This window comes from Heptranchias perlo, chromosome 1 (genome assembly GCF_035084215.1).
Source record: "Heptranchias perlo isolate sHepPer1 chromosome 1, sHepPer1.hap1, whole genome shotgun sequence".
NCBI lineage: Eukaryota > Metazoa > Chordata > Chondrichthyes > Hexanchiformes > Hexanchidae > Heptranchias > Heptranchias perlo.
Window position 1 is genome coordinate 1189670 of NC_090325.1, and position 23233 is coordinate 1212902.

The window sequence follows — 23233 nt, forward strand, 5'->3', positions numbered from 1 at the left end:
TCACACATCACAGGGACTGATACTCACACATCACAGGGACTGATACTCACACATCACAGGGACTGATACTCACACATCACAGGGACTGATACTCACACATCACAGGGACTGATACTCACACATCACAGGGACCGATACTCACACATCACAGGGACCGATACTCACACATCACAGGGACTGATACTCACACACCACAGGGACCGATGCTCACACATCACAGGGACCGATACTCACACATCACAGGGACCGATACTCACTCATCACAGGGACTGATACTCACACATCACAGGGACTGATACTCACTCATCACAGGGACCGATACTCACACATCAGAGGGACTGATACTCACACATCACAGGGACAGATACTCACTCATCACAGGGACCGATACTCACACATCACAGTGACTGATACTCACACATCACAGGGACTGATACTCACACATCACAGGGACTGATACTCACACATCACAGGGACTGATACTCACACATCACAGGGACTGATACTCACACATCACAGGGACTGATACTCACTCATCACAGGGACTGATACTCACTCATCACAGGGACTGATACTCACACATCACAGGGACTGATACTCACACATCACAGGGACTGATACTCACACATCACAGGGACTGATACTCACACATCACAGGGACTGATACTCACACATCACGGGGACTGATACTCACACATCACAGGGACTGATACTCACTCATCACAGGGACTGATACTCACTCATCACAGGGACTGATACTCACACATCACAGGGACTGATACTCACACATCACAGGGACTGATACTCACACATCACAGGGACTGATACTCACACATCACAGGGACTGATACTCACTCATCACAGGGACCGATACTCACACACCACAGGGACTGATACTCACTCATCACAGGGACTGATACTCACACATCACAGGGACTGATACTCACACATCACAGGGACCGATACTCACACACCACAGGGACTGATACTCACTCATCACAGGGACTGATACTCACACATCACAGGGACTGATACTCACACATCACAGGGACTGATACTCACACATCACAGGGACTGATACTCACACATCACAGGGACTGATACTCACACATCACAGGGACCGATACCGTGACCACACCTTAAAATTTATTTAACTGGTGTGAAGCTCTTTGGGACATCCTGAGGTCTTGACACTCAAGGCAGTTGGACTGAAAGATCATTGAAATACATGGAATTTATAACACGTAAACAAGCCCATCGAGTCCATGTCGGGATTTCCCCTCCACTCGAGCAAAGTCCGAATCACATTTCCCCTCCCTGTTCCCATTCCCTTTTCCTTCATTCCCCCCCCACCCAATCTAATCTTCAGTGTTGATATCGTTTCTGCCTCAATCACTAACCCTGAATGTGAATCCCACAGCCTCACAACCCTCTGTGAAATGGGTTTTCCTGCTCTGTTCTGAATCTCTTACATTTAATCTTGTATCTCTGGCTCCTCGTTCTAGACCCTCAACGACTGGAAACAATCTGCTTCTATCAACCTGTCCCATCCTTTCACCATTTTAAACACTTCGATCACATCGTCCCATAATCTGCATTATTCTCAGGGCTGTGTTTTCTCCCTCATTCCCTCTGTACCTCTCCCTGTCTGTCTCTGTCTGTCTCTCCCTGTCTGTCTCTCCCTCCCCCTCTCCCCGACTTCCTCTCTCTCCGTCTCTCCGACTCCCTCCCTCTCCCTCTCCCCGACTCCCTCCCTCTCCCTCTCCCTCTCCCCGACTCCCTCCCTCTCCCTCTCCCCGACTCCCTCCCTCTCCCTCTCCCCGACTCTGTATGTCTCTGTCTATCTCTCTACCTCTCTTTGTCACTGTCCCTCCCTCTCTGTCTCACTCTCTCATTTTCTGGCCTTTGTCACTCTGACTCTGGCCCACTCTCTCTTTCCATCTCCGTCTCCGTTGATCACTCTGTCTCTTTCTCTCCCTGTCACTTTCTCTGTCTCTCTCTGCCTATCACTCTTTGTACTGCTGTCTGTCTCTCTCTTTCCTTTTATCTCTCTCCCTGTCTGTCTGTCTCTCTCTGTATCTCTCACTCCCTCTCTCTATCTCTGTCTGTCTCCGTCTCTCTATGTCTGTCTATCTGTCTCTCTCCCTCTCTGTCTTTGTATCTCTTTCTCTCTCTCTTTGTCACTGTCCCTCTCTCTTTGTCTTGCTCTGTCTGCCTCACTCTCATTTTCTGGCCTTTCTCTCTCTGTCTCTCTTTTCTCACTTTCTCTCTCTCTCTCTGTATCTCTCTCTATGTCTCTCTCACTCTCTCTTTCTGTATCTCTCTCTCCCTGTCTCTCTGTCTCTCTTTCTCTTCCTCTATCTCTGTCTTGTAAGATTCTGCCCTGGCTCATTAATACAGTGGGCAAGTGAAATAGCTAGAATAGTGTCTGTATATACATCTGTTTTTACGTATGATTTTATGTCATTAAGTAATCTGGTGCTGGATGTGTAAATTGAGCAGGACTGATATCAGGGCAGGAAGCTCACAAAACCATTAACTTGCAGGAAGGGCAGCCTCAGCATTCCGCCTTCTGGCCGGGTTACACAACCGAGCTAAAAGATGAAACAAACAAACATTCCTGACGTTGAGGGTTGGGACCCTTAGCAGATGCTGGGTAGTTGTAAATAATGGAACCGTACAGGCTGGAATCTGAGGGAGTCAGGGGAGACCGGGGGGACCATGGGTTCCCAGCCTGGGCACACGGGCAAGACACGATAATGTGAGGCAGAAACAGTCTTAAGGCACTGAGTAAGGCGATGATTGGTTAAGGCCAGAGGTGGGACACTAGTTGTTTTTGCAGACCCCTGAAAGGTGGGAGATAGTGGGGGAGGCTGACCCTTTCTCCTTAAAGGAACAAAGAACTCGAGGCTACATTGGACACCTCGCCATTTTGGGAGACCCCAATAGGGCAAAGGCCCATGTCAATAGCTGACCCTGGGTCCACTCCCAAAAGTGGTATGAAAGGAGCACCCTGCATTGATATCAGATTGTAGAGACTCAGCAGGAGCAAGGTAACGACAGCTGACTTTGGAGGCCCATCAAATAGCGAGATGAGGCTCCAGGCGGAGCAGGACTGAGGACGAGGACTCCATGAGGTCACCCCAGGCGGGATGGAAAGCCGCTTTCCTCAAGGCTCCTGAGAGGGACATGACTCTACCCAGTGCAGGTGATATGATCACTCACTCTGTGTTGTAAACCACTGCCCCACACACAGTGTGTTGCTCCTTCTGTGAATTTTAATAAAGCACCTTTTAAATAAATTGGAGTCTGGATTATTACCTGAGCCACGAGCAAATTGGCACAGGGTAAATCAGATCAGAGAGATGAATGCGTGGCTCAAAGATTGGTGTGGGAGAAGTGGGTTTCGATTCATGGGGCACTGGCAACAGTACTGGGGAAAGAGGGAGCTGTTCCGTTGGGACAGGCTTCACCTGAACCATGCTGGGACCAGTGTTCTGGCAAACTGAATTGACGGCACAAATAGAAACAAATGGGTATGATCTTGTGGCCATTACAGAGACCTGGTTACAAGGTGACCAAGGTTGGGAGCTAAATATTCAGGGTTATTTAACATTTCGGAAAGATAGGAAAAAAGTTAAAGGTGGTGGGGTAGCTCTGTTAATAAAGGATAAAATTGGTATAATAGTGAGAAATGATCTTGGCTCAGAAGATCAAGATGTCAAATCAACTTGGGTGGAGATAAGAAATAGCAAGGGAAAGAAATCACTGGTGGGAGTAGTATATAGGCCCCCAAACAGTAGCTACACTGTAGGGCAAAATATTAATCAGGGAATAAGGGGGGGCTTGTAAAAAAGGTAATGCAATAATCATGGGCGATTTTAACTTTCACATAGATTGGACAAATCAAATTGGCAAAAATAGCCCTGAGGAGGAGTTCATAAAGTGTATTAGGGACTGTTTCTTAGACCAATACGTCGGGGAACCAACCAGGGAACAGGCCATTTTGGATCTGGTAATGGGTAACGAAACAGGATTAATTAATGATCTCAAAGTAAAGGATCCCTTGGGAAATAGTGATCTTGACATGATAGAATTTCACATCCAGTTTGAAAGCAAGGATCTTGGGTCTGAAACTTCTGTATTAAACTTAAATAAGGGGAATTATAAAGGAATGAGGGCGGAATTGGCTAAAGTGGACTGGGTAAACAGATTAGATGGTATGATGGTGGATAAGCAGTGGCAAACATTTAAAAAGATATTTTATGACTCGCAACAAAAATATATCCCTGTGAGGAGGAAAGACACCACAAAAAGGGTGAACCAACCATGGCTAACCAAGGAAGTCAAGGATGGTATCAGGTTAAAAGAAAAAGCATACAACATGACAAAGATTACTGGTAAGCCTGAAGATTGGGAAAACTTTAAAAACCAGCAAAGGATGACTAAAAGAATAATAAAGAGGGAGAAAATAAATTATGAGAGTAAACTAGCAAGAAATATAAAAACTGACGGTCAAAGCTTCTACAAGTACATAAAAAGAGGGTAGCTAAAGTAAACATTGGTCCCTTAGAGGATGAGATTGGGGAAATAATAATGGAGAACAAGGAAATAGCAGAGGAATTGAACAGATATTTTTTATCTGTCTTCACAGTAGAAGACCCTAATAATATACCAATAATAGTAGAAAATCAAGGTGCAAAGGGGAGGGAGGAACTAAAAACAATCACTATCACTAGAGAAAAAGTACGAGGTAAACGAATGGGTCTAAAGGCTGACAAGTCCCCTGGACCTGATGGCTTGCATCCGAGGGTCTTAAAGGAAGTGGCTACAGAGATAGTGGATGCATTGGTTGTAATCTTCCAGAATTCACTAGATTCTGGAAAGGTCCCAGCGGATTGGAAAACCGCAGACGCAACACCCCGATTCAAGAAATGAGTGAGACAGAAAGCAGATAACTATAGACCAGTCAGCCTAACATCTGTCATTGGGAAAATGCTGGAATCCATTATTAAGGAAGTAGTAGCAGGACATTTGGAGACTTGTAATACAATCAAGGAGAGTCGTCATGGTTTTATGAAGGGGAAATCATGTCTGACAAATTTATTAGAGTTCTTTGAGGAAGTAACGGGCAGGGTGGATAAAGGGGAACCAATGGATGCAGTATATTTGGATTTCTGAAAGGCATTCGATAAGATGCCACATAAAAGATTACTGCACAAGATAAGAGCTCATGGTGTTGGGGGTAATATACTGGCATGGATAGAGGATTGGCTAACTAACAGAAAACAAAGAGTCGGGATAAAAGGGTCATTTTCAAAATGTCAATCTGTAACTAGTGGGGTGCCGCAGGGCTCAGTGCTGGGGCCTCAACTATTTACAATATATATCAATGACTTGGATGAAGGAACAGAGTGTCTTGTGGCCAAATTTGCTGATGATACAAAGATAGGTGGAAAAGCAAGTTGTGATGAGGACACAAAGTGTCTGCAAAGGGATATTGACAGATTAAGTGAATGGGCAAAAATTTGGCAGATGAAATATAATGTGGGAAAATGTGAAGTCATCCACTTTGGGAGGAAAAATAAAAAAGCAAAATATTATTTGAATGGTGAAATACTACAAAATACTGCGGTACAGAGGGATCTGGGTGTCCTCGTACGTGAAGCACAAAAAGTCAACATACAGGTGCAGCAGGTAATCCGGGAGGCAAATGGAATATTGGCCTTTATTTCTAGGGGGATGGAGTATAAAAGCAGGGAAGTCATGCTACAACTGTACAAAGTGCTGGGGAGACCACACCTGGAGTACTGTGTACAGTTCTGGTGCCCTTATTTAAGGAAGGACATACTTGCATTGGAGGCAGTTCAGAGAAGGTTCACTAGGTTGATTCCGGGTACGGAAGGGTTGTCTTATGAGGAAAGATTGAACAGGTTGGGTCTATACTCATTGGAGTTTAGAAGAATGAGAGGAGATCTTATTGAAACATACAAGATTCTGAGGGGACTCGATAGGGTAGATGCTGAGAGGATGTTACCCCTCATGGGGGAATCTAAAACTAGGGGGCATAGTCTCAGAATAAGGGGTCGCCCGTTTAAGACGGAAATGAGGAATTTCTTCTCCCAGAGGGTCGTGAATCTTTGGAATTCTTTACCCCAAAAAGCTGTGGAGGCTGAGTCATTGAATACATTCAAGGCTGAGTTAGACAAATTTTGATCAGCAAGGGAGTCAAAGGATATGGGGAAAGGGCGGGAAAGTGGAGTTGAGGTAAAAATCAGATCAGCCATGATCTCATTGAATGGCGGAGCAGGCTCGAGGGGCCGAATGGCCTACTCCTGCTCCTATCTCTTATGGTCCAGGTCAATTACCGGCAACCAGGAGTAAAATCTCACAGTCTGTCCTCTCTCTCTCTCTCTCTGTGTCCTCTTTCTCTCTCTCTAGTCTGCCTTTCCTTTCATCCACTGACCTGGATATTGAGACGTCCTCGATGAGGTCCCAGTCCGAACCTCTGACTGCTGGAGGCTCGTATCTGTGTGTCCTCCACTCTCAGGGACTCCAGCCCCAGGGGTGGGCAATCTTAGGGAGAAAAAGATCAGGGAAAGCAAAATCAGTGCAGGAATGAAGAATTCTGTCATCAGAGACAATGCAGCAAGTCATCACTAATCCATCGTCACCAGCACCAGTCTTCACAGATCCATCGTAACCAGCACAAGTCATCAATAACCCATCGTAACCAGCACAAGTCATCAATAACCCATCGTAACCAGTATACGTCAGAAATGGGGATGTTCGCTGATGATTGCACAGTGTTCAGTTCCATTCGCAACCCCTCAGATAATGAAGCAGTCCGAGCCCGCATGCAGCAAGACCTGGACAACATCCAGGACAAGTCGTCACTGATCGATTGTAACCAGGACAAGTCGTCACTGATCGATTGTAACCAGGACAAGTCGTCACTTATCGATTGTAACCAGGACAAGTCGTCACTTATCGATTGTAACCAGGACAAGTCGTCACTGATCGATTGTAACCAGGACAAGTCGTCACTTATCGATTGTAACCAGGACAAGTCGTCACTGATCGATTGTAACCAGGACAAGTCGTCACTGATCGATTGTAAACAGGACACGTCGTCACTGATCGATTGTAACCAGGACAAGTCGTCACTGATCGATTGTAACCAGGACTAGTCGTCACCGATCGATTGTAACCAGGACACGTCGTCACTGATCGATTGTAACCAGGATAAGTCGTCACTGATCGATTGTAACCAGGACTAGTCGTCACCGATCGATTGTAACCAGGACAAGTCGTCACTGATCGATTGTAACCAGGACACGTCGTCACTGATCGAATGTAACCAGGACAAGTCGTCACTGATCGAATGTAACCAGGACAAGTCGTCACTGATCGATTGTAACCAGGACACGTCGTCACTGATCGATTGTAACCAGGACACGTCGTCACCGATCGATTGTAACCAGGACTAGTCGTCACCGATCGATTGTAACCAGGACAAGTCGTCACCGATCGATTGTAACCAGGACAAGTCGTCACCGATCGATTGTAACCAGGACAAGTCGTCACCGATCGATTGTAACCAGGACAAGTCGTCACCGATCGATTGTAACCAGGACAAGTCGTCACCGATCGATTGTAACCAGGACAAGTCGTCACCGATCGACTGTAACCAGGACAAGTCGTCACCGATCGACTGTAACCAGGACAAGTCGTCACTGATCGACTGTAACCAGGACAAGTCGTCACTGATCGATTGTAACCAGGACACGTCGTCACTGATCGATTGGAACCAGGACACGTCGTCACTGATCGATTGTAACCAGGACAAGTCGTCACTGATCGATTGTAACCAGGACAAGTCGTCACTGATCGATTGTAACCAGGACAAGTCGTCACTGATCGATTGTAACCAGGACACGTCGTCACTGATCGATTGTAACCAGGACAAGTCGTCACTGATCGATTGTAACCAGGACACGTCGTCACTGATCGACTGTAACCAGGACACGTCGTCACTGATCGACTGTAACCAGGACAAGTCGTCACTGATCGATTGTAACCAGGACAAGTCGTCACTGATCGATTGTAACCAGGACAAGTCGTCACTGATCGATTGTAACCAGGACACGTCGTCACTGATCGACTGTAACCAGGACAAGTCGTCACCGATCGACTGTAACCAGGACAAGTCGTCACTGATCGATTGTAACCAGGACACGTCGTCACTGATCGATTGTAACCAGGACAAGTCGTCACCGATCGACTGTAACCAGGACAAGTCGTCACTGATCGATTGTAACCAGGACACCTCATCTGACAAAAAACAGAGAGCAGGAATAAAGGGGTCATTTTCAGGTTGGCAGATTGTGACTAGGGCATGAAAAAATATTAGCAGGTAAAATCATAGAAAACCCAAAGATGTTTTATTAATACATTAAGAGCAAGAGGATAACTGAGGAAAGAGTAGGGCCTATAGGAGACCAAAAAGGTAAACTATGTGTGGAGGTGGAAGATGTGGGTATGGTTCTTAATGAATACTTTGCATCTGTCTTCACAGAGGGATGATGCAGTGATTGAAGTTAAGGAGGAGGACTGTGAAATATTGGATGGGATAAACATAGTGAGAGAGGAAGTATTAAGGGGATTAGCATCTTTGAAAGTGGATAAATCACCAGGGCCGGATGAAATGTATCCCAGGCTGTTAAAAGAAGCCAGGGAGGAAATAGCGGAGGCTCTGACCATCATTTTCCAAACTTCACTGGATACAGGCGTACTGCCAGAGGATTGGAGAATTGCTAACGTTGTACCGTTGTTTAAAAAGGGAGCAAGGGATAGACCGAGTAATTACAGGCCAGTCAGTCTAACCTTGGTGATGGGCAAATTATTGGAATCAATTCTGAGGGACAGGATAAACTGTCACTTAGAAAGGCACGGACTAATCAAGGACAGTCAGCACGGATTTATTAAGGGAACGTCGTGTCTGACTAACTTGATTGAATTTTTCGAGGAGGTGACAAGGAGAATCGATGAGGGTGGCGTAATTGATGTAGTCTATATGGATTTTAGCAAGGCTTTTGACAAGGTCCCACTTGGCAGATTGGTCAAAAAAGTAAAGGCCCGTGGAATCCAAGGGAATGTGGCAAATTGGATCCAAAATTGGCTCAGTGGCAGGAAGCAAAGGGTAATGGTTGATGGGTGTTTTTACGACTGGAAGGCTGTTTCCAGTGGGGTGCCGCAGGGCTCGGTACTGGGTCCTTTGCTTTTTGTGGTACACGTTAATGATTTGGACTTAAACAAAGGGGGTATAATTAAGAAATTGGCGGATGACACAAAGATAGGCCGTGTGGTTGATAGTGAGGAGGAAAGCTGTAGACTGCAGGAAGATATCAATGGACTGGTCAGATGGGCAGAAAAGTGTCAAATGGAGTTCAATGCGCAGAAGTGTGAGGTAATGCATTTGGGGAGAGCAAACAAGGCAAGGGAACACACAGTAAACGGGAGGATACTGAAAGGTGCAGAGGAAGTGAGGGACCTTGGAGTGCATGTCCACAGATCCCTGAAGGTAGCAGGACAGGTAGATAAGGTGGTTAAGAAGGCATATGGAATACTTTCCTTTATTAGCCGAGGCATAGAATATAAAAGCAGGGATGTTAAGCTGGAACTGTATAAAACATTGGTTAGGCCACAGCTTGAGTACTGAGCACAGTTCTGGTCACCATATTACAGGAAAGATGTAATTGCACTCGAGAGGGTGCAGAGGAGATTTACGAGGATGTTGCCAGGACTGGAGAATTTTAGCTTTGAGGAAAGATTGGAGAGGCTGGGGTTGTTTTCCTTGGAACAGAGGAGGCTGAGGGGGGATTTAATTGAGATGTATAAAATTATGAGGGGCCGAGATAGAGTGGATAGGAAGGACCTATTTCCCTTAGCGGAGGGGTCAATAACCAGGGGGCACAGATTTAAAGTGATTGGTGGAAGGATTAGAGGGGAGCTGAGGAGAATTTTTTCACCCAGAGGTATGGTGGGGGTCTGGAACTCACTGCCTGAGAGGGTGGGAGAGGCAGAAACCCTCAACTCATTTATAAAATCCCTGGATGTGCCCCTGGAGAGCCGTGACCTGCAGGGCTACGGACCAAGTGTGGGAAAGTGGGATTAGGCTGGGGGGCTCGTTTCTCAGCCAGCGTGGACACGATGGGCCGAATGGCCTCCTTCTGTGCAATAAATTATCCATGATTCTCGTGGGGTGCACAAGGATCAGTGCTCGGGCCTCAGCTATTTCCAATCTATATTAATGATTTAGATGAAGGGACTGAGTGTAATGTATCCAAGTTTACTGACGATACAAAGCAAGGTGAGAAAGTAAGCTGTGAGGAGGACACAAAGAGTCTGCAAAGGATATAGACAGGTTAAGTGAGTGGGCAAGAAGGTGGCAGATGGAGTATAATGTGGGGAAATGTGAGATTATTCACTTTGGAGGGAAGAATAGAAAAACAGAATATTTCTAAATGGTGAGAAACTATTAAATGTTGGTGTTCAGAGAGATTTGGGTGTCCTCGTACAAGAAACACAGAAAGTTAACATGCAGGTACAGCGAGCAATTAGGAAAGCAAATGGCATGTTGGCCTTTATTGCAAGGGGATTGGAGCACAAGAGTAAGGAAATCTTACTGCAATTGTACGGGGCTTTGGTGAGACCTCACCTGGAGTACTGTGTACAGTTTTGGTCTCCTTATCTAAGGAAGGATATACTTGCCTTAGAGACGGTGCAACAAAGGTTCACCAGATTAATTCCTGGGATGAGAGGATTGTCCTATGAGGCGAGGTAGAGTAGAATGGGCCGATACTCTCTGGAGTTTAGAAGAATGAGAGGTGATCTAATTGAAACATATAAGATTCTGAGAGGGGTTTGACAGGGTAGATTTTTTTTATTCGTTCATGGGATGTGGGCGTCGCTGGCGAGGCCGGCATTTATTGCCCATCCCTAATTGCCCTTGAGAAGGTGGTGGTGAGCCGCCTTCTTGAACCGCTGCAGTCCATGTGGTGAAGGTTCTCCCACAGTGCTGTTAGGAAGGGAGTTCCAGGATTTTGACCCAGCGACGATGAAGGAACGGCGATATATTTCCAAGTCGGGATGGTGTGTGACTTGGAGGGGAACGTGCAGGTGGTGTTGTTCCCATGTGCCTGCTGCCCTTGTCCTTCTAGGTGGTAGAGGTCGCGGGTTTGGGAGGTGTTGTCGAAGAAGCCTTGGCGAGTTGCTGCAGTGCATCCTGTGGATGGTACACACTGCAGCCACAGTGCGCCGGTGGTGAAGGGAGTGAATGTTTCAGGTGGTGGATGGGGTGCCAATTAAGCGGGATGGTTTGTCCTGGATGGTGTTGAGCTTCTTGAGTGTTGTTGGAGCTGCACTCATCCAGGCAAGTGGAGAGTATTCCATCACACTCCTGACTTGTGCCTTGCAGATGGTGGAAAGGCTTTGGGGAGTCAGGAGGTGAGTCACTCGTCACAGAATACCCAGCCTCTGACCTGCTCTTGTAGCCACAGTATTTATGTGGCTGGTTCAGTTAAGTTTCTGGTCAATGGTGACCCCCAGGATGTTGATGGTGGGGGATTCGGTAATGGTAATGCCGTTGAATGTCAAGGGGAGGTGGTTAGATTCTCTCTTGTTGGAGATGGTCATTGCCTGGCACTTGTCTGACGCGAATTTACTTGCCACTTATGAGCCCAAGCCTGGATGTTGTCCAGGTCTTGCTGCATGTGGGCACGGACTGCTTCATTATGATAGATGAGGGCTGTGCAGTAGACGTGGTCCACATGGACTTCAGCAAAGCCGTTGACAAGGTACCGCATGGTAGGTTGTTACATAAGGTTAAATCTCATGGGATCCAAGGTGAGGTAGCCAATTGGATACAAAATTGGCTTGACGACAGAAGACAGAGGGTGGTTGTAGAGGGTTGTTTTTCAAACTGGATGCCTGTGACCAGCGGTGTGCCTCAGGGATCGGTGCTGGGTCCGCTGTTATTTGTTATTTATATTAATGATTTGGATGAGAATTTAGGAGGCATGGTTAGTAAGTTTGCAGATGACACCAAGATTGGTGGCATTGTGGACAGTGAAGAAGGTTATCTAGGATTGCAACGGGATCTTGATAAATTGGGCCAGTGGGCCGATGAATGGCAGATGGAGTTTAATTTAGATAAATGTGAGGTGATGCATTTTGGTAGATCGAATCGGGCCAGGACCTACTCCGTTAATGGTCGGGCGTTGGGGAGAGTTATAGAACAAAGAGATCTAGGAGTACAGGTTCATAGCTCCTTGAAAGTGGAGTCACAGGTGGATAGGGTGGTGAAGAAGGCATTCGGCATGCTTGGTTTCATTGGTCAGAACATTGAATGCAGGAGTTGGGATGTCTTGTTGAAGTTGTACAGGGCATTGGTGAGGCCACACTTGGAGTACTGTGTACAGTTCTGGTCACCCTATTATAGAAAGGATATTATTAAACTGGAAAGAGTGCAGAAAAGATTTACTAGGATGCTACCGGGACTTGATGGTTTGACTTATAGGGAGAGGTTAGACAGACTGGGACTTTTTTCCCTGGAGAGTAGGAGGTTAAGGGGTGATCTTATAGAAGTCTATAAAATAATGAGGGGCATAGATAAGGTAGATAGTCAAAATCTTTTCCCAAAGGTAGGGGAGTCTATAACGATGGGGCATAGATTTAAGGTGAGAGGGGAGAGATACAAAAGGGTCCAGAGGGGCAATTTTTTCACTCAAAGGGTGGTGAGTGTCTGGAACGAGCTGCCAGAGGCAGTAGTAGAGGCGGGTACAATTTTGTCTTTTAAAAAGCATTTGGACAGTTACATGGGTAAGATGGGTATAGAGGGATATGGGCCAAGTGCAGGCAATTGGGACTAGCTTAGTGGTATAAACTGGGCGACATGGACATGTTGGGCCGAAGGGCCTGTTTCCATGTTGTAAACTTCTATGATTCTATGATTCTCTGAGGGGTTGCGAATGGAACTGAACACTGCAATCATCAGCGAACATCCCCATTTCTGACCTTATGATGGAGGGAAGGTCATTGATGAAGCAGCTGAAGATGGTTGGGCCTCGGACACTGCCCTGAGGAACTCCTGCAGCAATGTCCTGGGGCTGAGATGATTGGCCTCCAACAACCACTACCATCTTCCTTTGTGCCAAGTATGACTCCAGCCACTGGAGAGTTTTCCACCTGATTCCCATTGACTTCAATTTTACTAGGGCTCCTTGGTGCCACACTCGGTCAAATGCTGCCTTGATGTCAAGGGCAGTCACTCTCACCTCACCTCTGGAATTCAGCTCTTTTGTCCATGTTTAGACAAGGCTGTAATGAGGTCTGGAGCCGAGTGGTCCTGGCGGAACCCAAACTGAGCATCGGTGAGCAGGTTATCGGTGAGTAAGTGCCGCTTGATAGCACTGTCGACGACACCTTCCATCACTTTGCTGATGATTGAGAGTAGACTGATGGGGCGGTAATTGGCCGGATTGGGTTGAGATGCTGAGAGGCTGTTTCCCATGGCTGGAGAGTCTGGAACTGGGGGGCATAGTCTCAGGATAAAGGGTCGGCCATTTAAGACTGAGATGAGGAGGAATTTCTTCACTCAGAGGGTTGTGAATCTTTGGAATTCTCTGCCCCAGAGGGCTGTGGATGCTGAATCATTGAGTATATTCAAGGCTGAGATCGATAGATTTTTGGACTCTAGGGGAATCAAGGGATATGGGGATCGGGCGGGAAAGTGGAGTTGAGGTCGAAGATCAGCCATGATCTGATTGAATGGCGGAGCAGGCTCGAGGGGCCGTATGGTCTACTCCTGCTCCTATTTCTTATGTCATCTCTAATTGATTATAACCTTGGTGTAGTGTCCAGGGGAGGGGGGAGAGTGGAGGGACGCCCTATCTCTCCTCCTGGGCCCTCTCCCCCCACCCACCCCCCAACAGCTCGCTGACCCCTTTAACCCATTACACAGGGCCGAGAGCTGACAATTCTAGTGTTTGTTGCGAGTCTCCCATCCCGATCTCCCCATCCCGCGATCCTCATCCCGATCTCCCCATCCCGAGGTCCTCATCCCGATCTCCCCATCCCGAGGTCCTCATCCCGATCTCCCCATCCCGAGGTCCTCATCCCGATCTCCCCATCCTGAGGTCCTCATCCCGATCTCCCCATCCCGAGGTCCTCATCCCGATCTCCCCATCCCGAGTTCCTCATCCCGATCTCCCCATCCCGAGGTCCTCATCCCGAGGTCCTCATCCCGATCTCCCCATCCCGAGGTCCTCATCCCGATCTCCCCATCCCGAGTTCCTCATCCCGATCTCCCCATCCCGAGGTCATCATCCCGATCTCCCCATCCCGAGGTCCTCATCCCGATCTCCCCATCCCGAGGTCCTCATCCCGATCTCCCCATCCCGAGGTCCGCATCCCGATCTCCCCATCCCGAGGTCCTCATCCCGATCTCCCCATCCCGAGGTCCTCATCCCGATCTCCCCATCCCGAGGTCCTCATCCCAATCTCCCCATCCCGAGGTCCTCATCCCGATCTCCCCATCCCGAGGTCCTCATCCCGATTTCCCCATCCCGAGGTCCTCATCCCGATCTCCCCATCCCGAGGTCCTCATCCCGATCTCCCCATCCCGAGGTCCTCATCCCGATCTCCCCATCCCGAGTTCCTCATCCCGATCTCCTCATCCCGAGGTCCTCATCCCGATCTCCCCATCCCGAGGCCCTCATCCGGATCTCCCCATCCCGAGGCCCTCATCCAGATCTCCCCATCCCGAGGTCCTCATCCCGATCTCCCCATCCCGAGGTCCTCATCCCGAGGTGCTCATCCCGATCTCCCCATCCCGAGGTCCTCATCCCGATTTCCCCATCCCGAGGTCCTCATCCCCATCTCCCCATCCCGCGGTCCTCATCCCGATTTCCCCATCCCGCGGTCCTCATCCCGATCTCCCCATCCCGAGGTCCTCATCCCGATCTCCCCATCCCGAGGTCCTCATCCCGATCTCCCCATCCCGAGGTCCTCATCCCGATCTCTCCATCCCGAGGTCCTCATCCCGATCTCTCCATCCCGAGGTGCTCATCCCGATCTCCCCATCCCGAGGTCCTCATCCCGATCTCCCCATCCCGAGGCCCTCATCCCGATCTCCCCATCCCGAGGTCCTCATCCCGATCTCCCCATCCCGAGGTCCTCATCCCGATCTCCCCATCCCGAGGTCCTCATCCCGATCTCCCCATCCCAAGGTCCTCATCCCGATCTCCCCATCCCGAGGCCCTCATCCCGATCTCCCCATCCCGAGGTCCTCATCCCGATCTCCCCATCCCGCGGTCCTCATCCCGATCTCCCCATCCCGAGGTCCTCATCCCGATCTCCCCATCCCGAGGTCCTCATCCCAATCTCCCCATCCCGAGATCCTCATCCCGAGATCCTCATCCCGAGATCCTCATCCCGATCTCCCCATCCCGAGATCCTCATCCCGAGATCCTCATCCCGAGATCCTCATCCCGATCTCCCCATCCCGTGGCCCTCATCCGGATCTCCCCATCCCGAGTTCCTCATCCCGATCTCCCCATCCCGAGGTCCTCATCCCGATCTCCCCATCCCGAGGTCCTCATCCCGATCTCCCCATCCCGAGTTCCTCATCCCGATCTCCCCATCCCGAGGTCCTCATCCCGATCTCTCCATCCCAAGGTCCTCATCCCGATCTCCCCATCCCGAGGTCCTCATCCCGATCTCCCCATCCCGAAGTGCTCATCCCGATCTCCCCATCCCGAGGTCCTCATCCCGATTTCCCCATCCCGAGGTCCTCATCCCCATCTCCCCATCCCGAGGTCCTCATCCCGATTTCCCCATCCCGAGGTCCTCATCCCGATCTCCCCATCCCGAGGTCCTCATCTCGATCTCCCCATCCCGAGGTCCTCATCCCGATCTCCCCATCCCGAGTTCCTCATCCCGATCTCCTCATCCCGAGGTCCTCATCCCGATCTCCCCATCCCGAGGCCCTCATCCGGATCTCCCCATCCCGAGGCCCTCATCCGGATCTCCCCATCCCGAGGTCCTCATCCCGATCTCCCCATCCCGAGGTCCTCATCCCGATCTCCCCATCCCGAGGTGCTCATCCCGATCTCCCCATCCCGAGGTCCTCATCCCGATTTCCCCATCCCGAGGTCCTCATCCCCATCTCCCCATCCCGAGGTCCTCATCCCGATATCCCCATCCCGCGGTCCTCATCCCGATCTCCCCATCCCGAGGTCCTCATCCCGATCTCCCCATCCCGAGGTCCTCATCCCGATCTCCCCATCCCAAGGTCCTCATCCCGATCTCCCCATCCCGAGGTCCTCATCCCGATCTCCCCATCCCGAGTTCCTCATCCCGATCTCCCCATCCCGAGGTCCTCATCCCGATCTCCCCATCCCGAGGTCCTCATCCCGATCTCCCCATCCCGAGGTCCTCATCCCGATCTCCCCATCCCGAGTTCCTCATCCCGATCTCCCCATCCCGAGGTCCTCATCCCGATCTCCCCATCCCGAGGTCCTCATCCCGATCTCTCCATCCCGAGGTCCTCATCCCGATCTCCCCATCCCGAGGTCCTCATCCCGATCTCCCCATCCCGAGGTCCTCATCCCGATCTCCCCATCCTGCGATCCTCATCCCGATCTCCCCATCCCGAGGTCCTCATCCCGATCTCCCCATCCCGAGGCCCTCATCCCGATCTCCCCATCCCGCGGTCCTCATCCCGATCTCCCCATCCCGAGGTCCTCATCCCGATCTCCCCATCCCAATCTCCCCATCCCGATCTCCCCATCCCGAGATCCTCATCCCGAGATCCTCATCCCGAGATCCTCATCCCGATCTCCCCATCCCGAGTTCCTCATCCCGATCTCTCCATCCCGAGGTCCTCATCCCGATCTCCCCATCCCAATCTCCCCATCCCAATCTCCCAATCCCAATCTCCCCATCCCGAGGTCCTCATCCCGATCTCCCCATCCCGAGGTCCTCATCCCGATCTCCCCATCCCGAGGTCCTCATCCTGATCTCCCCATCCCGAGGTCCTCATCCCGATCTCCCCATCCCGAGGTCCTCATCCCGATCTCCCCATCCCGAGTTCCTCATCCCGATCTCCTCATCCCGAGGTCCTCATCCCGATCTCCCCATCCCGAGGCCCTCATCCGGATCTCCCCATCCCGAGGCCCTCATCCGGATCTCCCCATCCCGAGGTCCTCATCCCGATCTCCCCATCCCGAGGTCCTCATCCCGAGGTGCTCATCCCGATCTCCCCATCCCGAGGTCCTCATCCCGATCTCCCCATCCCGAGGTCCTCATCCCGAGGTGCTCATCCCGATCTCCCCATCCCGAGGTCCTCATCCCGATTTCCCCATCCCGAGGTCCTCATCCCCATCTCCCCATCCCGCGGTCCTCATCCCGATTTCCCCATCCCGCGGTATGCATCCCGATCTCCCCATCCCGAGGTCCTCATCCCGATCTCCCCATCCCGAGGTCCTCATCCCGATCTCCCCATCCCGAGGTCCTCATCCCGATCTCTCCATCCCGAGGTCCTCATCCCGATCTCTCCATCCCGAGGTGCTCATCCCGATCTCCCCATCCCGAGGTCCTCATCCCGATCTCCCCATCCCGAGGCCCTCATCCCGATCTCCCCATCCCGAGGTCCTCATCCCGATCTCCCCATCCCGAGGTCCTCATCCCGATCTCCCCATCCCGAGGTCCTCATCCCGATCTCCCCATCCCGAGGTCCTCATCCCGATCTCCCCATCCCGAGGCCCTCATCCCGATCTCCCCATCCCGAGGTCCTCATCCCGATCTCCCCATCCCGCGGTCCTCATCCCGATCTCCCCATCCCGAGGTCCTCATCCCGATCTCCCCATCCCGAGGTCCTCATCCCGATCTCCCCATCCCGAGGTCCTCATCCCAATCTCCCCATCCCGAGATCCTCATCCCGAGATCCTCATCCCGAGATCCTCATCCCGATCTCCCCATCCCGAGATCCTCATCCCGAGATCCTCATCCCGAGATCCTCATCCCGATCTCCCCATCCCGTGGCCCTCATCCGGATCTCCCCATCCCGAGTTCCTCATCCCGATCTCCCCATCCCGAGGTCCTCATCCCGATCTCCCCATCCCGAGGTCCTCATCCCGATCTCCCCATCCCGAGTTCCTCATCCCGATCTCCCCATCCCGAGGTCCTCATCCCGATCTCTCCATCCCAAGGTCCTCATCCCGATCTCCCCATCCCGAGGTCCTCATCCCGATCTCCCCATCCCGAAGTGCTCATCCCGATCTCCCCATCCCGAGGTCCTCATCCCGATTTCCCCATCCCGAGGTCCTCATCCCCATCTCCCCATCCCGAGGTCCTCATCCCGATTTCCCCATCCCGAGGTCCTCATCCCGATCTCCCCATCCCGAGGTCCTCATCCCGATCTCCCCATCCCGAGGTCCTCATCCCGATCTCCCCATCCCGAGTTCCTCATCCCGATCTCCTCATCCCGAGGTCCTCATCCCGATCTCCCCATCCCGAGGCCCTCATCCGGATCTCCCCATCCCGAGGCCCTCATCCGGATCTCCCCATCCCGAGGTCCTCATCCCGATCTCCCCATCCCGAGGTCCTCATCCCGATCTCCCCATCCCGAGGTGCTCATCCCGATCTCCCCATCCCGAGGTCCTCATCCCGATTTCCCCATCCCGAGGTCCTCATCCCCATCTCCCCATCCCGAGGTCCTCATCCCGATATCCCCATCCCGCGGTCCTCATCCCGATCTCCCCATCCCGAGGTCCTCATCCCGATCTCCCCATCCCGAGGTCCTCATCCCGATCTCCCCATCCCAAGGTCCTCATCCCGATCTCCCCATCCCGAGGTCCTCATCCCGATCTCCCCATCCCGAGTTCCTCATCCCGATCTCCCCATCCCGAGGTCCTCATCCCGATCTCCCCATCCCGAGGTCCTCATCCCGATCTCCCCATCCCGAGGTCCTCATCCCGATCTCCCCATCCCGAGTTCCTCATCCCGATCTCCCCATCCCGAGGTCCTCATCCCGATCTCCCCATCCCGAGGTCCTCATCCCGATCTCTCCATCCCGAGGTCCTCATCCCGATCTCCCCATCCCGAGGTCCTCATCCCGATCTCCCCATCCCGAGGTCCTCATCCCGATCTCCCCATCCTGCGATCCTCATCCCGATCTCCCCATCCCGAGGTCCTCATCCCGATCTCCCCATCCCGAGGCCCTCATCCCGATCTCCCCATCCCGCGGTCCTCATCCCGATCTCCCCATCCCGAGGTCCTCATCCCGATCTCCCCATCCCAATCTCCCCATCCCGATCTACCCATCCCGAGATCCTCATCCCGAGATCCTCATCCCGAGATCCTCATCCCGATCTCCCCATCCCGAGTTCCTCATCCCGATCTCTCCATCCCGAGGTCCTCATCCCGATCTCCCCATCCCAATCTCCCCATCCCAATCTCCCAATCCCGAGATCCTCATCCCGAGATCCTCATCCCGAGATCCTCATCCCGATCTCCCCATCCCGAGGTCCTCATCCCGATCTCCCCATCCCGAGGTCCTCATCCCGATCTCCCCATCCCAATCTCCCCATCCCGAGATCCTCATCCCGAGATCCTCATCTCGAGATCCTCATCCCGATCTCCCCATCCCGAGGTCCTCATCCCGATCTCCCCATCCCGAGGTCCTCATCCCGATCTCCCCATCCCGAGGTCCTCATCCCGATCTCTCCATCCCGAGGTCCTCATCCCGATCTCCCCATCCCGAGGTCCTCATCCCGATCTCCCCATCCCGAGGTCCTCATCCCGATCTCCCCATCCCGAGGTGCTCATCCCGATCTCCCCATCCCGAGGTGCTCATCCCGATCTCCCCATCCCGAGGTCCTCATCCCGATCTCCCCATCCCGAGGTCCTCATCCCGATCTCCTCATCCCGATCTCCCCATCCCGAGGTACTCATCCCGATCTCCCCATCCCGAGGTCCTCATCCCGATCTCCCCATCCCGAGGTCCTCATCCCGATCTCCCCATCCCGAGGTCCTCATCCCGATCTCCCCATCCCGAGTTCCTCATTCCGATCTCCCCATCCCGAGGTCCTCATCCCGATCTCCCCATCCCGAGGTCCTCATCCCGATCTCCCCATCCCGAGGTCCTCATCCCGATCTCCCCATCCCGATCTCCCCATCCCGATGTCCTCATCCCGATCTCCCCATCCCGAGGTCCTCATCCCGATCTCCCCATCCCGAGGTCCTCCTACTCTAGACCCACTCTCAGGGGCTGTTTGAGGTTTCGAAGATTATGGTGTGATCTAAAAGAGTTAAGTTATGAGGACAGGTTGCCTAGACTAGGCTTGTATTTCCTTGAATATGGAAGATTACGGTGTGATCCAAATGAGATGTTTAAGATGATTAAAGGAGTTGACGGGTAGATGGAGAGAAACTATTTCCTCTGGTCGGAGGAGTCCAGAACAAGGGGGGGCAAAACCTTAAAATTAGAACTAGGCTGTTCAGGGTTAATGTCAGGAAGCACTTCTTCACACAAAGGGTGGTGGAAATCTGGAACACTCTTCTGCAAAAAGCTGTTAAGGCAGGGGGTCAATTGAAAATGTTAAAACTGAAACTGATCGATTTTTGTCGTGCAAGGATATTGAGGGTTACGGAATCAAGGTGGGTAGATCGAGTTAAGAAACAGATCATTCATTATTTAATTAAATGGTGGAGCAGGCTCAAGGGGCTGAATGGCCTCCTCCTGCTCCTGTGCAAAAGGCTTGAGGGGCTGAATGGCCCCTCCTGTTCCTGGGTTCTCCCCCCATTCCTGGAGAGAACCCAGGAACAGGAGGGGCCCCAAACCTTCATATTAATGTGAGGAAGTTATTGTGCTGCTCGCCAGCTGTGAGTTTCACACCGCAATGGAGGTATCGGGCTGACACAGAGCCCATGGAGAATTCGCCATTATTTAATATCACTGTGGGCCTGGACTGGAATATCACCCCATCCCAGAGTAACAATTCAGAATATCACCCCATCCCAGAGTAACAATTCAGAATATCACCCCATCCCAGAGTAACAATTCAGAATATCACCCCATCCCAGAGTAACAATTCAGAATATCACCCCATCCCAGAGTAACAATTCAGAATATCACCCCATCCCAGAGTAACAATTCAGAATATCACCCCATCCCAGAGTAACAATTCAGAATATCACTCCATCCCAGAGTAACAATTCAGAATATCACCCCATCCCAGAGTAACAATTCAGAATATCACCCCATCCCAGAGTAACAATTCAGAATATCACCCCACCTCTCTGGCCACAGGGGATGTGCCAGAGGACTGGAGAACCGCTAATGTAGTACCATTATTCAAGAAGGGGAGTAGGGAAAAACCGGGGAACTACAGGCCAGTGAGCCTAACATCAGTGGTAGGAAAATTATTGGAAAAAATTCTGAAGGACAAAATTAGTCTCCACTTGGAGAAGCAAGGATTAATCAGGGATAGTCAACATGGCTTTGTCAAGGGAAGATCATGTCTGACTAATTTGATTGAATTTTTTGAGGGGGTGACTCGGCGTGTGGATGAGGGTAACGCAGTGGATGTGGTATACATGGATTTCAGTAAGGCCTTCGATAAAGTCCCGCACAGGAGACTGGTCAAGAAGGTACGAGCCCATGGAGTCCAGGGTGCCTTGGCACTTTGGATACAAAACTGGCTTAGTGGCAGAAGGCAGAGGGTGATGGTCGAAGGTTGTTTTTGTGACTGGAAGCCTGTGGCCAGTGGGGTACCACAGGGATCTGTGCTGGGGCCCTTGCTGTTTGTGGTCTACATTAATGACTTGGATATGAATGTAAAAGGTATGATCAGTAAGTTCGCTGATGATACAAAAATTGGTAGGGTGGTAAATAGCAAGGAGGATAGCCTCAGTTTGCAGGACGATATAGATGGGTTGGTCAGATGGGCGGAACAGTGGCAAATGGAATTTAACCCGGAAAAGTGCGAGGTGATGCACTTTGGAGGGACTAACAAGGCAAGGGAATACACAATGAATGGGAGGACCCTAGGCAAGACAGAGGGTCAGAGGGATCTTGGTGTGCAAGTTCACAGATCCCTGAAGGCGGCGGAACAGGGAGATAAGGTGGTAAAGAAGGCATATGGGATACTTGCCTTTATTAGCCGAGGCATAGAATATAAGAGCAAGGAGGTTATGATGGAGCTGTATAAAACACTGGTTAGGCCACAGCTGGAGTACTGTGTGCAGTTCTGGTCGCCGCACTACAGGAAGGATGTGATCGCTTTGGAGAGGGTGCAGAGGAGATTCACCAGGATGTTACCAGGGCTGGAGCGCTTCAGCTATGAAGAGAGACTGGGAAGATTGGGTTTGTTTTCCTTGGAGCAGAGGAGGCTGAGGGGGGACATGATTGAGGTGTACAAAATTATGAGGGGCACAGATAGGATGGATACTAAGGAGCTTTTTCCCTTCGTTGAGGGTTCTATAACAAGGGGGCATAGATTCAAGGTAAAAGGCGGGAGGTTTAGAGGGGATTTGAGAAAGAACTTTTTCACCCAGAGGGTGGTTGGAGTCTGGAACTCACTGCCTGAGAGGGTTGTGGAGGCAGGAACCCTCACAACATTCAAGAAGCATTTGGATGAGCACTTGAAATGCCATAGCATACAAGGCTACGGACCAAATGCTGGAATATGGGATTAGATTAGACTGGGCTTGATGGCCGGCGCGGGCACGATGGGCCCATCCCAGAGTAACAATTCAGAATATCACCCCATCCCAGAGTAACAATTCAGAATATCACCCCATCCCAGAGTAACAATTCCAAATATCAACCCATCCCAGAGTAACAATTCGGTATATCAACCCATCCCAGAGTAACAATTCAGAATATCACCCCATCCCAGAGTAACAATTCAGAATATCACCCCATCCCAGAGTAACAATTCAGAATATCAACTCATCCCAGAGTAACAATTCAGAATATCACCCCATCCCAGAGTAACAATTCAGAATATCACCCCATCCCAGAGTAACAATTCCAAATATCAACCCATCCCAGAGTAACAATTCGGAATATCAACCCATCCCAGAGTAACAATTCAGAATATCACCCCATCCCAGAGTAACAATTCGGAATATCAGCACATCCCAGAGTAACAAACGGAAAGATCAC

General features: G+C 51.0%; 1 protein-coding gene across 1 annotated transcript in view; it reads right to left on the reverse strand.

The window, feature by feature from the left end:
* LOC137308160 (probable carboxypeptidase X1) overlaps positions 1-23233 on the reverse strand; it is a 105967-nt gene that overhangs the window by 57125 nt on the left and 25609 nt on the right. Inside the window, exon 3 of the mRNA XM_067977056.1 lies at positions 6467-6576. Within this exon, the coding sequence (XP_067833157.1) occupies positions 6467-6576 (110 nt within the window). The remainder of the gene's footprint in view (positions 1-6466; positions 6577-23233) is intronic.